General features: G+C 41.9%; 1 protein-coding gene across 4 annotated transcripts in view; it reads left to right on the top strand.

Moving 5' to 3' along the window:
* Positions 1-15,542, top strand: part of FAM81A (family with sequence similarity 81 member A) — a 79,641-nt gene that overhangs the window by 29,063 nt on the left and 35,036 nt on the right. For all 4 annotated transcript variants that reach the window (XM_018054287.1, XM_018054284.1, XM_018054285.1 and 1 more), the window contains one exon: positions 15,141-15,259. In XM_018054287.1, coding sequence (XP_017909776.1) covers positions 15,141-15,259 — 119 coding nt within the window. The remainder of the gene's footprint in view (positions 1-15,140; positions 15,260-15,542) is intronic.

Here is a 15,542-nt window from a genome sequence, read left to right on the forward strand (position 1 = left end):
AGTTCCTCTTTGCTTTTTGCTATTAAAGTGGTATCATCTGCATATCTGAGGTTCTTGATGTTTTTCCCGGAAATCTTGATTCCAGCTTGTAAGTCATCCAGCCTGGCATTTCTCATGATGTGCTCTGTGTATAAGTTAAGTAAACAGGGTGACAATAAACAGCCTTGTTGTGCTGCTTTCTCAGTTTGAACCAGTCAGTTGTCCCATATAAGGTTCTGTGTTGCTTCCTGACCTACACGCAGGTTTCTCAGAAGACAGGTAATATGGGCTGGTATTCCCATCTCTCCAAGAGTCTTCCACATTTTGTTATGATCCACACTGTCAAAGGCCTTAGTGTAGTCAATGAAACAGAGGTAGATGTTTTTCTGGAATTCCCTTGCTTTCTCTATGATCCAGCAGATGTTGGCAATTTGGTTTCTGGTTCCTCTGCCTTTCTTTCTCTTAGCTCTCAGGATCTAAACCCAGACTGTTAAACTCTGAAGATGAGCCCCTTTCACTTTTCTACTTTGCCTCTTGAAAGCTCTTCTAAAACTCTGATCTTAGGTAACTAACTCTCAAATGTGACAGGCAGGGCTATTCAGTCATTCTTTGCTTTGTGAGTATTTCTACCCTTGGCCCCTCTCCCACCCCCAGGAAGAATTTCTTCATAAAACTAAGTAATTAAAGATGAAGTTCTCACTGAGTTATACCCTACTCTCTCTTTCTTTTGGTGTGAGTTCATTGAACTGCCTAGATAATGTGAGTTAATAGCAAGCATGCCTAGAAATCCAAAATCATCAATCATTTAGGCTTTTGCTAATTACTTTTCTTAGAATATGTTTTTAACATGATTTTTCTTTAATGTGTATTTAAGATGATTTTTAAAATAATTTACAGTGGGGGTTTATAGTAATTTCAGTTCTTCTGTTTTTTCCATCTGAAACACATTTTAAGTAATGATTATTCTTTCCTTAACCAGACAGCACTCTTCCACTTACATATATTTTTGGAGTGTGTAGTTTGCAAATGAATAGATGATTTCCTTTTTAGAGAGGGAAGTCTGAAGAAAATCTATTTCTGGAAAAAAATTTTACTTTGCATATATGAGCACTTACTTTTTTATAACTAGTTATAACTGTATATCAGTATGAAGTAACAGAAGATAGTTTGGAAATTTAATAGACTTTTATATGAAACACTAATTACATAGTTTTTTTTATATATTGTGAGCCTAAGCATGTTTACCCAAACATAACTAAAATTAAGATGCTTAATGAGACATCAGAATTGCCACATTGTAGCCAAACTCTGTTAAAATGAAACCATAGTGTAGATTAAAATTTTTAAAGTACTAAAAGTAAGTCTTTATTTATAAACAACATAAAATTGTAAGGATGGATACTATGAATAGGTGATATGCACATTTAAAGCAAAGAGATGTGAAGATACTCAAATTGTATTTAAATGATATGAAAGGTGTATTTTTTGTCTGTAGATTCTTAATGAATTTATTCTGTAAATTGCCTTTTTAAAAAATATTCTTTTGGCTTCCCTGGGTCTTTGTTGCTGTGTGTGGGTTTTCTCTAGTTGTGGCAAACAGGGCTACAAGATCTCTAGTTGTGTTGCACAGGCTTCTCACTGTGGTTGCTTTTCTTGTTGACAGAGCACGGGCTCTACAGCATGGACCCAGAAGTTGTGGCGCATGGGCTTAGCTGCCCCCCAGCATGTGAGATCTTCCTGGGCCGAGGATTGAACCCATGTTCCCTGTGGTGCAATGTTAAAGAATCTGCCTGCTAAGCAGGAGATGCAGGTTTGATCCCTGGGTCAGGAAGATCCCCTAGAAGAGGGCTTGGCAACCTACTCCAGTGTTCTTGCCTGGGAAATCCTGTGGACAGAAGAGCCTGGTGGGCTACAATCCATGGGGTCACAAAAGAGTCGGACATGACTTAGCGACTAACAACCACCACCACTGTATTGGAAGGCAGATTCTTAGCCACTGGACTACCAGGGAAGTCCTTGCCTGGTTTTTAGGTTATTTTCATCACTGCTTCACACTGGTTTCCCAGTTCACTCAGTAAAATTTACTGGGTGTTTGTTTTGTAAAAATATATCCCCACAGAGTGATTTTGTAGTAGAAAACTAAAGCTGAAACCATTCTCAACATGTACAGCTCACTTCAGGCTCCTGATGGAGCTAGTTGAATTGAGGTATGTTAATACTACATCCTGGGACTTCCCTGGTGGACAGTGGCTAAAACTCTGTGCTCCCAGTACAAGAGGCCCTGGTCAGGAAGTTAGATCCCCCGTGTTACAACTAAAGATCCTACATGCTGCCATGCAGATCTGAGATTCTATGTGTTGCAACCAAGACCCAGCACAACCCAATAAATAAATAAATATTAAGAAAATACTCTATCTTGGTAAGTTTGGCTCAATAAGTCGTTATGATTATCATGTGGCTCTGTACACAGTTATATACAAGAAGAAAAGTAAAATATATTGTTAAACCACTGGCCTATGTGATCCTCAAGAACTAGAAATGAATCTTAATTTATTTTTAGCACCTCTACAGTGTCTAGCACATTGTAGGAGCTCAAGAAATCTTTCATAATCAAAGGCTCTGGGGTCCTTGGTTCTTTGAAAACCCTATAGTTATTGCCCATTTTCTTTCAGCAGATACAAAGATCAAAACAGATGATTCCTGTCGGCTAGTATCTAGTAGGTGCCTGATAAATGTTGACTAAAAGGATCTATTGTTTTAATACATCCTGACTCATTGTCTCCTTGGCAGTTTGCATTGCTATATGGAGTATGTTATCAATTATGTATTCCTTAGAAACTTTCCACAAATTATCATCATCATAAATTCAAAAGAGGTAGTCAACTATGAATTATACATGTCTGGATTATCTATACTGTTTTTGATTTAAGCTCATATCAGTCCCTGGGAGCCAAGTCCTGGTAAGCAGTCCATGGCCCTTTTTTTGGGAGGGGAGGGTGAGCTTTCCCTTTCCCACCGATTTGATGGCCTAGGGAAGTATTTGGGACCCCTGTTTCCCCTCGGGCCTTTCATCATGTCTTTGGCCTTTGGGGAGCCAAGCAGTGGGGTCTGCTACCCAGCTGGTTGGAATCTGAAGACCTTCTCCTGGTTTCCATGTGCTCAGGTTTCATAATGTCCTGCTGGCTTGGAGTGTTTCCTTTGACTGAGTTGGGAAATGGGAAAATGTATCAAACCCTTATTTAATTCACTAGATGATACATAATTTTCTGTCTCAATAATTTGCAAATGGGCTGTTGAAGAGTTTGCTAAAGTCAAGTGATGAGTGCATAGGGGCCCTTATTAGCATGTCACAGCAGAGATGTGGACAAATGATGTTAACGTATAGTCGGATGAACAGACAGGAACCTGGTTCGTCGTGAATCTAGGGCACCGTCAGTGAGGAGAGAACCTTGGCCATTGGACCTCATATAGTTACCTAAAAAGGGAATTTTAGCTGGTGGCTCTGTCGTCTTGTCCCATTGGAACAGACATATTAGTAGAATAACATTGATGATTGTCATGTGTATTAGTCTGTGACCTTCAAAGAAATAGAACCAATAGCATATATTTACGATAAGGTATTGGCTCACTTGATTATGGAGACTGAGAAGTTCCACCAATCTGCTATCTGTAAGCACAGGAAAGACGGTGGTGTAATTCCAAGGCTTGGGAGCCAGAGAGACAATAGTGTGGATTCACTTCAGTCCAGGTCTGAAGACCTGACAATCAGGAGTGCTGAGGGCAGGCCAGTATCCCAGCTCAGGTAGGCAGAAAGCAAATTCCACCTTCCTTCTCCTTTTTTTTTATATTATGACACTCAATGGATAGGCTAATGCCTCCCCAAGTTGGGGAAGACCTTCTGTTTTACTGACTTCACCAATCCAAATCCTAATCTCTTCTGGAAACACCGTCACAGACACACCCAGAAACAATATTTATCCAGCTGTCTGGGCATCCCATGGCCTAGTTAAGCTGACGTAATTAACTATCACATTATCCAAATTCTTTTTTTTTTTTTTTTTTTTTTACCTCTACCCACTAGACTTGGCTTGTCATGTGGCTTGGAGAAGATAGTGAATGGAGTTTGAATATTTGTTTAGTTCTGAATATTTGGTAAAGATTTTCCATGTAAATTAACAAATTGGTGTTTTGGTGTCTGCTCTGTCTGTAATACATTTTAGCTTGTCTGTCTCCATCTTTGAGGGCCTGATCAGCTCTAGGCACCAGCTAGATAGAGTCTTCGAGCCTTCAGTGTAGACGATCAAATCCTAGAACATGGAGGTAAAATAATAAATTACTCAGCCATCTACTTGGAGCCAGTCCTTATATGAGGGCTAAAGCTGTGACTCAGGCATACAAGACTCCTGCTTTTAGGCCTGCTGCATGTTCTAGTGGGATTTATAGGTGTAAACCCTAAGTGGCCAGGGTAATTTCAGCCTAAGCCTAGGGCTCTGAAAAGGTAATTTGATGGAGAGTGATTGTGGGGCTGTTTTGGGTAGGGGTATAAGGTGACATGTAAACTGAGACTGGAGTGACAGAAGGGCCAGCAAGGCCAAGGTGATGGGGTGGGGGGAGGAGACACACGCAGAAGAGAACATTCTGAAGAGGAGGCACTGCAGGTTCCAAGGCATAAGGTGTAAGAAGCTTGGCATGTTAGAGGAGCAGAAGGAGGACCAATGGGACTGGAGTGTCATGGGTGGGAGGTGGGTGGAAGTGGGTGATGGGAAGCCATTATTTAATTTTAAACAAAAGAATTTAGAGAAATCATTCATATGTCTGGTACTGAGGATATGCTAGGAATAAAACAGATAAACAACCCTTGCCCTCATGTTGCTTACAGACTGATTTGTATTTCAGAGAGATCACACTGACTGCTGCCTGGAGAAGGGAATGTAGGGAAGCTAGAATGGGGGCAGAGGGCATCCAGAGTGGCTTGGGTTCGGGAGTCAGGGTAGAGATGGAGAGAAGTGGATGGGTGCTAGATCTGCCTTGGAAGTGGCGCTGATAGGACTTCCTGCACATTAGAGTTAGAAAGACTTCTGCTTAGGACTTGGCAAGGTTTAGGGTCCATCAGGGCTTCCCCTGTGGCTCAGTGGTAAAAAAACCCACCTGCAGTGCAGTGGTCGCAGCAGATGAAGGTTCAGTCCCTGGGTCAGGAAGATCCCCTGGAGGAGGAAATGGCACCCACTCCAGTATTCTTGCCTGGAGAATCCCATGGACAGAGAGCCTGTGGGGCTGCAGTCCATGGGGGTCACAAAGAGTCAGACATGACTGAGCGACTGAGCACACACACATCAGATATCCGGGTGGACATGCCAAGAAGGCAGTTGATATATGAGGCTGGAACTCTGGGGGTTTTTTAAGTCCTAGTGTGAAAATCCCATGGATGGAGGAGCCTGAAAGTGAAAGTGAAGTTGCTCAGTCGTGTCCGACTCTTTGCGACCCCATGGACTGTAGCCCACCAGGCTCCTCCATCCATGGGATTCTCCAGGCAAGAATACTGGAGTGGGTTGCCATTTCCTTCTCCAGGGGGATCTTCCCGACCCAGGGATCGAACCCAGGTCTCCTGCATTGCAGGCAGACGCTTTAACCTCTAAGCCACCAGGGAAGCCTGGTAGGCTGCAATTCATGGGGTCACTAAGGGTTGGACACGACTGAGCGACTTCACTTTGACTTTTCACTTTCATGCATTGGAGAAGGAAATGACAACCCACTCCAGTGTTCTTGCCTGGAGAATCCCAGGGACGGGGGAGCCTGGTGGGCTGCCGTCTATGGGGTCGCACAGAGTCGGATACGACTGAAGCGACTTAGCAGCAGCAGCAGCAGTGGGAAAATTAAAGAGCCATTGTCAGGAGATGCTGTCTTATAAGGCCCCGCGCTGCTGTAATTGGGTCCTTCCTCATGGGATTTTGGAGTTATATTTTCATTCCCAAGTCCTCACAAATCTGAGGAGAGTTGAAGAAAGAAAAACATGGAGGGCTGTTCTTGGTCATGGCACCCCTAGCCTGTCTGTGGTGAGATCCCTGGGCATGGGTTTATATCTCCTTTGCATAAAAGGCATGATAGAAGGCTGTGAGGCTCACACAGGGCGGGCCTTTCCTACTGCCTCTGGCAAGTGATCATCCTTAAAGATAGGCCACATATTAGAAAAAATACATGAAGACTCAGGACATCACTTTTTCAAGGTGACTGGCCTCTTCTCTCTACTCATGTGGATTTAGACCATGTACTTCCCACCCTGTAGTCTTACTTGCTACAACTGAGCTTCCTGAAGGCATGGTTGGTACTCAGCACATAGTTGCTCTGCAGAAAAGAGTTTCTTGAATTGAATCGGCAATAATGGAGAGTTGATGATATGCTTTTTAAAGTAAACACATCATGATGATATATTGTCCCCAAATGACAAATTAGAGAACATTTCTGGCTTTACAGAAGGATTGTTTTTCTAAGGCTTCAGCATGTGGGGGTGCTCAGTTGCTCAGTCATGTCTGACACTTAGACTTCATCATAGAATTTCTTTAAGTAATAAGCTCTAGAATGCCTTCTGTTTTCATATAACTTTTCAGTAATGTGAATGTTGTGTTAAATTCAGACATAATTCTCTCTGGATTATTCAAAGAAAACACTTCTAATATAATATCTCATTCATCTGCATAAGAATTCTGAAAGTTAAATGGGCTTTTCTGAGCATTGAAGCACACACACATATACTCTAAGCATTAACACACACACACACTCACTTTTTTTCTGGTTATAAAAATGATGTAAACACGTTGTGGAAAATACAAAAAAGGAATCAACCGTAATCTAACCCTAGAGATAAGCGAGGCGTTAATATTCTAGTATTATGTTTTATGCACCTTATACACAGCAGGAATCATGCTGTGTATTTATTTATACTCTTTCTTTTTGCTTAATAGTAAATTGTACACATTTTCTCTGATTTCTAAGAGCACTCCATGAACCTCTTACTGGTTACATAATAATATACCATGTAGATACCTTGTAAAATACTTGGTCTATGCATCATACTATGAAGACATCTTTGTGCATTCATTTTTGTCATAATACTTATTGTTTGTTTTAAGATTTATTTCAAGAACTGGTCAAAGGTTATGAACATTATGAATATATTTTTGAAGGACTGCTCTGGAAGCGTTGTAGCATGAAGGCCAACTGTGCATTTTCAATTTTTGATATACATTTTAAAATTATAAATTGACTAAAGTATTTACTTCTTTAATAGATGGAAATGGTATGATTTAAAATTTTTTACTTTTAAATAGACATCACTTTTTAGAGCCACTTTAGGTTCACAGCAGACTTGAGCAGAAAGTGCAGAGTTGTGACTTACATACCCCTGTCCCCACATAAGCACAGCCTCCTGCACTGTCCTTATCTGCAGCATAGTGGTACATTATAATGGTATGGTTTTATTTCTTGTTTCTTTGCTTATAGAAAGATTGGATGTTTAAAAAAAGTGTCATTTGTTTTTAGCACCTGTTTTGTGAATTGCACTCATGTTCTTTGCTTAGTGATTTTTAAAAAAAGATCTATTTATGTGTTTTATTTTTTGGCTATGCTGGGTCTTCATTGCTGGTTTTCTTTAACTTTGCCTGGTGGGGGCTACTCTTCATTGTGGTGTGGAGGCTTCTCCTTGCGGTGGCTTCTCTTGTTGTGGAGCACAGGCTTCAGCAGTTGTGGCGCAGGGGCTTAATTGCTCTGTGACGTGTGGGCTCTTCCAAGACCAGGGATTGAACCTGTGTCTCTTACATTGCAAGGCAGATTCTTAACCACTGGACCACCAGGGAGGCCCTGCGTGGTGACTTTTTTGATTGAGAAACAGACGAAATTATTGGTTGGAGCCTTTGTCATTTGTACAGTGTCTAATGCAGTGTTTCTTCAGGAGGGGTCTGTGAACCATGACCTTCTATATTTCTGGGCCCTTGCTTTGGTTCCCTTGGAGTGGGGTCCAGAAACCTGTGTGTTTAACAGGCCACGTGGGTGTCCTTACACACCCCAAAGATGGCTGAGAATCCATAGTCATAAGCTTTATTAGAAACAAAGATTTGAAGCATTATCTACCAAAAAATAAGTATTAACTTTCTATTAGCTGTAACAATAAGCATTATTTCCTATTAAAAGAGAAAGAGCTCACCAGCACATTTTAATCAGTGGGAGAGTGTCAGAACCAGATTAGTCAGATTTCAAGTTTTCTTGCAAGATTGTGTTCTGATGACTAACATTTTATTATTCACAGGTGATTGTAAGTGGGTTTGCATTCTTCTATTCTGTTGAGCAGGTTCATTCAGAAAAAGCTGGAAACTGCAGCAAAGAAGATAGGTCTCGCAGTTCCAAATTCCTTTCAGTGAAATTTTTTTTTTACTGTCCCTATCAGTGTTACTCAGTCTATAGTGACTTCAGCCAGATTTCCATTAAAGAAAATGCAGAATCCTCATATTCCTCATTTCTGTTTTTTACAAGGAAATTTGAAAATCCTTAAAAACATGTATGTAAGTGTACTTTTCTGCCTATATGTTATACTTAAAAAATAGTTGATAGTGGGACTTCCCTGGTAGTCCAGTGGCTAAACTCTGTGCTTCCACTGCAGGGGCTGTGGGTTTGATCCCTGGTTGGGGAACTAAGGTCTCCCATGCCGCATGGTGTGGCCAATAAATAAATTAATTAAATTTTAAAAATAGTTGATAGAAGGGAGCACAGAAGCAGTTATGCAAGGCATAAACATATTTTCTAATGGAGCTTGCCTGTTTTTTGCAAATTGGACTGCAAATTGTCAGGATACCAGAAATCACCAAATTTCCAGAAATGGTAGCAACCAAGTAGTTATACATGAATGTATGCTTAAATGTCTAGATTGGTGCAGGAGGCCATAGGAAGGTCAGGGGCTTGGTGTGCCTTCTTTCCTATCACCGGTTCTAGGGCCACCTTCCTGATCAGCTGGGATGGGCAGGCGGGAAGGCCTGGGGGAGCTGGCAGAGACCTGGCCTGAGAGAGCATGACAGTGAGGTCCTGGTTGAGGAGGACAGTGGTTTAGGAGTCAGAGAGAGAAGGCCAGTCTCCCTGGGCTCATGCACCCTGTGACTGAGCTGTCTTCTGCCCTCACAGGCTGGGCAGGCTTCAGAGAGGAGGGTGCAGAGGTGCTCCCTCCTGGCTCCTCACCTGGATGCAGGCTCTGTGAGGGTACTGGCTGCACCTCCAGCTCTTCAGCTTCTTCCAGCATACCCTTCCACTAATCTTACTCCAGTGAACGGAGAACAAGAAGAGATGTCCCACCTAAGGGGGCCCAGCAGCCAGAGGGAGGAAGAATAAGCACAGCCGTTAGAACAGACCTAAATGAAGGTGGCCCTTGAGTGAAAAATAACTGGGACAAGTTATGGACTGAATGTTTGTGGCCCCCACCCCCGCCCCCACCAAATTCATGTCTGAAGCTCTAACCTCAGTGTGATGGTATTTAGAGGTGGGGCCTTTGAGCAGTAACTAGGTTTAAGATGAGATCATGAGTGTGGGGCCCTTATGGGATTAGTGCTCTTATAAGAAGAGGTAGAGCTCCTTTTTTCTGGCATGTGAGGACCCAATGAGAAGGTAATTGTCAAGAAGCCAGGAAGGGAGCCCTCATAGTACATGCTGGCACCCAGATCTCAGACTTCCTAGCCTTCAGAACTGCAAAAATATATATATTTATTGTTTATTTACTCAGTCTGTTTATTATTTATAAGGTATTTCGGTATAACAGCCTCAACTGAGTAATAAGACAGAGATTAAGGGATCTGAATACAACATAAAATTTCTTCCTTGAACTTAAATTTGTAAAAGTCAGTAGAGACACAGATGATTGCTTTTATGAATTGAATTAGTTGCCTACAAGGGAAGGTAGATGAAGTGCTGAAAAATCAGTGCCAGACACAAGGGGAGAAAAATCATGAGGGGGAAGATACAAGATTTGGAGGGCGGATCCAGGACAGCCAGCTTGTGAATAATAGGAACTGCAGAATGAGACAAAAAGCAGAGGGAGAAAAAACAATAATAGAAGAATGTTTACCTGAGTTGAAGGTAAATCTGAAATGTTCAATGAGTTCTAGGTAGAAATGAATTTTTAAAAAAATCCACAGTTTTTTTCCTGATAAAAATCCTCAATTCTGAAGATGAAAAACAAGCATCTAGGCATAAGGAAGGAGAAGGCAATGGCACCCCACTCCAGTACTCTTGTCTGGCAAATCCCATGGATGGAGGAGTCTGGTAGGCTGCAGTCCATGGGGTCGCTAAGAGTTGGACACATCTGAGCGACTTCACTTTGACTTTTCACTTTCATGCATTGGAGAAGGAAATGGCAACCCACTCCAGTGTTCTTGCCTGGAGAATCCCAGGGATGGGGGAGCCTGGTGGGCTACCGTCTATGGGGTCATACAGAGTCGGACACGACTGAAGCGACTTAGCAGCAGCAGCAGGCATAAGGAGGCAAGGTACTTTAAGGGGAAGAAGCATCAGACTTCCTGTCAGCTTCACAGTTCACCAGGAGGAAAGGCATTTATGTCAAGAATTTCATACCCTTTCAGTTTATCACCCATCCTTCACCATGAGGGAGGAAGAGAACAGACACAGCAGGGATCCAGAGGGTCTTTCATCCAAGTGTCTGGTCTAAGGAAAATGCTGGAGGAAGGACTCTAACCAAAACACAATGATGGTGCCCGGAGATCCTAAGATGGGGGAAAGGAAAAGGAGAAACACGAAAGATAATTGGTGATCTTTAGAAAAAGACCTATCATTTCTAATGAGAACTAAATGTATACCACAGGGAACTCTGCTCAGTGCTCTGTGGTGTGGCCAATTCATTTTGCTATACAGCAGAAACTACCATTGTAAAGCAACTATACTCAAAAAAAAACCACCCCAAAACCCTATCATTTCATGTAAGTGGATGTCAATAAATTTAACAGAAGCCTTAAAAAAAGAAAGAAGAAGAAAAAAAAAGACAAGAAGGGCCATTCAAGCAAAATTCTGATTGTATCTCAACTAGAAGTACTGGGTTATTTTAGCAAAGAATGGTTGGTGTGGGGAAGAGCAAGAGGGAACAAAAGTAAAAATCCTTCCACGTAAGTCATCCTGGGTAAAGGGTGAAGGAGGGCAGGTGTGCTTTATGTGGAGGAGAGCAGTGCTGTGCAGGGAAAGAGCCAGGAGTAGGTGCAGATATGGTATAAAGGTTGGGAAAGGTGAGCTGAGCCATTCATGGACTATCAATGGCCAGGGACACTCCCCAGATAACAAAGGGGAGAAAAGGTAATGCATGGTAACCTGATTAAACCAGGCAAAACAGGGGAAAGGAGAAAGGAAACAACAAAAAGCAACATAAGTTGTAAATATAAAGTGAGATGTAACAATAAGGTCCTGCTGTATAGCACAGGGAACTATATTCAATATCCTATTTTAAACCATAATGGAAAAGAATATGAAAATGTATATATATATATGTATATATAAATATGTATAAATATGTATATATGTATGTATAACTGAGTCACTTTGCTGTGCAACAGAAATTAACGTAACATTGTAAATCAACAACAATAAATTTTTTTTAAAAAAGTGAGGTGGAGGGACAAACAAAGACAGAAAGCAGCATAATGTCATGAGTGAGAGCACAGTCAGTGGAGCCAGACTCCTGGTGCCAATCCCAGCTCCCTCATGTATTGACTGTGGCTTTGGGCAAGTTACTTGACCACTTAGAAGTTTCACCATCTGTGAAATGAGGATAATAACAGTCCCTCCTTAATAGGGTGTTGTAAGGATTAAACGAGTTAACATACCTACAGCATTTAGAACAGTGCCTAGTGTAATTAGACCAAGCAATGTTTGCTTTATTATTTATAAAGTCTAGTAGCAATTTTAATATTAGGTAAGATGACGCAATATTACAAGCACTAAATCAGATTCAGTTCAGTTCAGTCACTCAGTCGTGTCTGACTCTTTGCGACCCCATGAATCACAGCACGCCAGGCCTCCCTGTCTATTACCATCTCCCGGAGTTCACTCAGACTCACGTCCATCCAGTTAGTGATGCCATCCAGCCATCTCATCCTCTGTTGTCCCCTTCTCCTCCTGCCCCTAATCGCTCCCAGCATCAGAGTCTTTTCCAGTGAGTCAACTCTTTGCATGAGGTGGCCAAAGTACTGGAGTTTCAGCTTTAGCGTCATTCCCTCCAAAGAAACCCCAGGGCTGATCTCCTTCAGAATGGACTGGTTGGATCTCCTTGCAGTCCAAGGGACTCTCAAGAGTCTTCTCCAACACCACAGTTCAAAAGCATCAATTCTTCAGCGCTCAGCCTTCCTCACAGTCCAACTCTCACATCTATACACGACCACTGGAAAAACCATATCCTTGACTAGACATACCTTTGTTGGCAAAGTAATGTCTCTGCTTTTGAATATGCTATCTAGGTTGGTCATAACTTTTCTTCCAAGGAGTAAGCATCTTTTAATTTCATGGCTGCAGTCACCATCTGCAGTGATTTTGGAGCCCCCCAAAATAAAGTCTGACACTGTTTCCACTGTTTCCCAATCTATTTCCCATGAAGTAATGGGACCAAATGCCATGATTTTCATTTTCTGAATGTTGAGCTTTAAGCCAACATTTTCACTCTCCACTTTCACTTTCATCAAGAGGCTTTTTGTTCCTCTTCACTTTCTGCCATTAGGAAGGTTATTATATAATGGCCATGGGCACTTTGATCTTAAATCTGTATGTGCCAAATAAAATGGCAGCTAAATAAAGTAAACGGCATTACAAATAAAAGGAGAACTTGAGGAAGACATTTTACAGTGAGAGAATTCAAGATCTAGTAGGCAAAAATAGACAAGATCTAGAGAAAATGAATAATGAGTACTTTCTTGGTGGTCCACTGGCTAAGACTACTCCATGCTCCCAATTGCACAGGGCCTCGGTTCCATCCCTGGTCAAGGAATCAGATCCCACATGCTGCAACCAAAAGTTAACATGCTGCAACAAAGACTGGGTACAGCCAAATAAATAAAAACTCTAAAAAAAGAAAAGAAAATGAGTAATGGAATCAGCAAACTCGGTCTAATATGCAATATTGAAACTTTTGTTCTTCAGGTAGTTTTTTTGCATGGAACTTTGGAAAAATCAGTCATATGTGACAAAGCAAAATTTAATACATTAAAAAATTAGGTATATTACAGACCATACTTTTGATCATAAGCTAATACAATTAGAAATAAATAATAAAAGTGATGAAAACTTGGAAATGAAGAAATTCTAAGTAATTCTAAAGATACTTAGATATCCTTAGACCAAAGAGAAATTCAAAATTGAAACTGAAACAGTAAAAACACTTTACACCCAACCTATGCACACAGCAAATGGTGTACTAAAGGGAAAATATCTTCATTATTAAGGAAGAAATAGTTAAAATAAAAGAATGTCATGCTCATCTTTTAAAATTTAAAACCAAAAGTTTAAAAAAAAAAAGCTAAAGAGAATTCATAAATGCTTAGGCTGACATCAGACAAATCGGAAATTTAAAAAAAAAATGAAAGGGGAAGGATACTGTGAGAAGTCAAAAGCATTCTCTTTGGAAAGATGGAAAGAGAGTGGTTAGTGGGGCAGGGAGTGTGGAGGAGAGAATATGGGGAGTGGAGGAGGGAAGAGAAAGAAAAGGATGAGCAAAAGAATCATGAAATGTTCAGAGAAACATCTGATACGGACTTTTGCTTTTGAGGGATCTCCTGTTCCCTAGAATTCAGGTTTTCTTGTCTGTCTGTCTCTCTTTAGTGCTTCAGTCTCTGATTCTTTGCTGGTTTGGCAGGCAACATTGCAGCATGGTTGGGAGCGCAGATTCTGGAGCCAAGAAGCCTGGGCCAGTCCCAGCTAGCCACTTGCTCTCCAGATGTATCAGCTCAGCTCTTGGTGCCTGAGAGACCCTGAGAGTACCTCCCTCACAATGCTGTGTGGATTTGTGCATGTCAGCATGTAGTGCAGCCCCAGGCTCCTCCCAGGACGTGCTCAATAAACCTCAGGGGTGTCCTCTTCATTGCCATCATTCCTTTGCAGATTTCCCGGGATGGATGCTCCTTGGGGTCTTGTTTTTGTGCTGGGTCACTCCATCTTTCAGCAGTTCTGCTTTCATTTAATGTCTTTTCTCTGAGATGCATTCTACCAGTCCAGTATAAATATTGTTACCGAATAAGTACTAAAAAGAATCATTAGCATTTGTTGTATTTACCGTGTAGTAGGCATTGTGTTTGGAGAAGGCAGTGGCAACCCACTTCAGGACTCTTGCCTGGAAAATCCCATGGATGGAGGAGCCTGGTAGGCTGCAGTCCATGGGGTTGTGAAGAGTCGGACACCACTGAGCGACTTCACTTTCACCCAGTGGAGAAGGAAATGGCAACCCACTCCAGTGTTCTTGCCTGGAGAATCCCAGGGATGGGGGAGCCTGGTGGGCTGCCATCTCTGGGGTCACACATAGTCGGACCTGAAGCGACTTAGCAGCAGCAGCAGGCATTGTGCTTAGTGCTTTATGCATTATCTTATGTAATTTCCCATAAAGTGGCCTTAAGAATATAGTCACCGTTACTATCAACAGATGACGAAAAGGAAGCTCAGAAAGCTCTAGACGCTTGCTCAGAATCACACAGCTAGAGGGACTGACATTTGAACCTCTTTGTCTGATGTTACTCTGCTCCTTTTTCTTGATATATTACTTCTCAGATTTAGGTATTGTTTGCCTAAAACAATAACAATCAAAAAGCACACTAGGGTGGGGTAAGACCTCTGTACCACCTTCCATGTGTCCAGGCTCCTAGTCTCAGCTTTGCCTCTGCCTACGGTGGAACCTCCATCCAGTCACCTGACATCTGAGTCTAAATGTTTTTACTGGTAAATGCAGGAGCTTGGTCTGAGTGACATCTCTGAGGTCTCTTTCTAAGCCCCTGGTTCTCTGTGGATGTGTACATCAGGTTATGCTTACAAAGGAGCCTCTTCTGAAAGGAGTTAAACAGTCTTATTTTTGCCAGAAGTATCAAATGCGTCTGTGGTATCTTGTGAGTTCCCAGATGACCTCGTTGGTGTTTTTGTGTGTTGCCCAGGTACTCCAGGAGCAGATCCGTGCCCGGGACAACATTAGCTACGGAACTAATTCTGCCTTAAAGACCCTGGAGATGAGGCAGCTCTCTGGCCTGGGGGATCTCCGGGGAAGAGTGGCCAGGTGGGTAGTCAGGTATTTGTATCTCTGTGTATCGAGAGTGATTTCTCATCAACTTCATTTTAATGGGGAATATATTTATGAAGCACCAAAGCAGTCTTTGTCTTTTTCTGGTACATTGTCTCCTTTGCCCATAAAATCTACTGGCAGAAGTTAGACCTTGTTTTGAGTAGCCCTGATTCAACTGTACTTCTGTAGTTGGAGCTGTGTGTGTGGAAGGTGATGAGTGGAGGGCTCAGCTGACCTGTGTAATTTGTTAGATTAATGTTATATTTATTGAGCCCAA

Source organism: Capra hircus, chromosome 10 (assembly GCF_001704415.2).
Source record: "Capra hircus breed San Clemente chromosome 10, ASM170441v1, whole genome shotgun sequence".
In the NCBI taxonomy this organism is placed as follows: Eukaryota; Metazoa; Chordata; class Mammalia; order Artiodactyla; family Bovidae; genus Capra; species Capra hircus.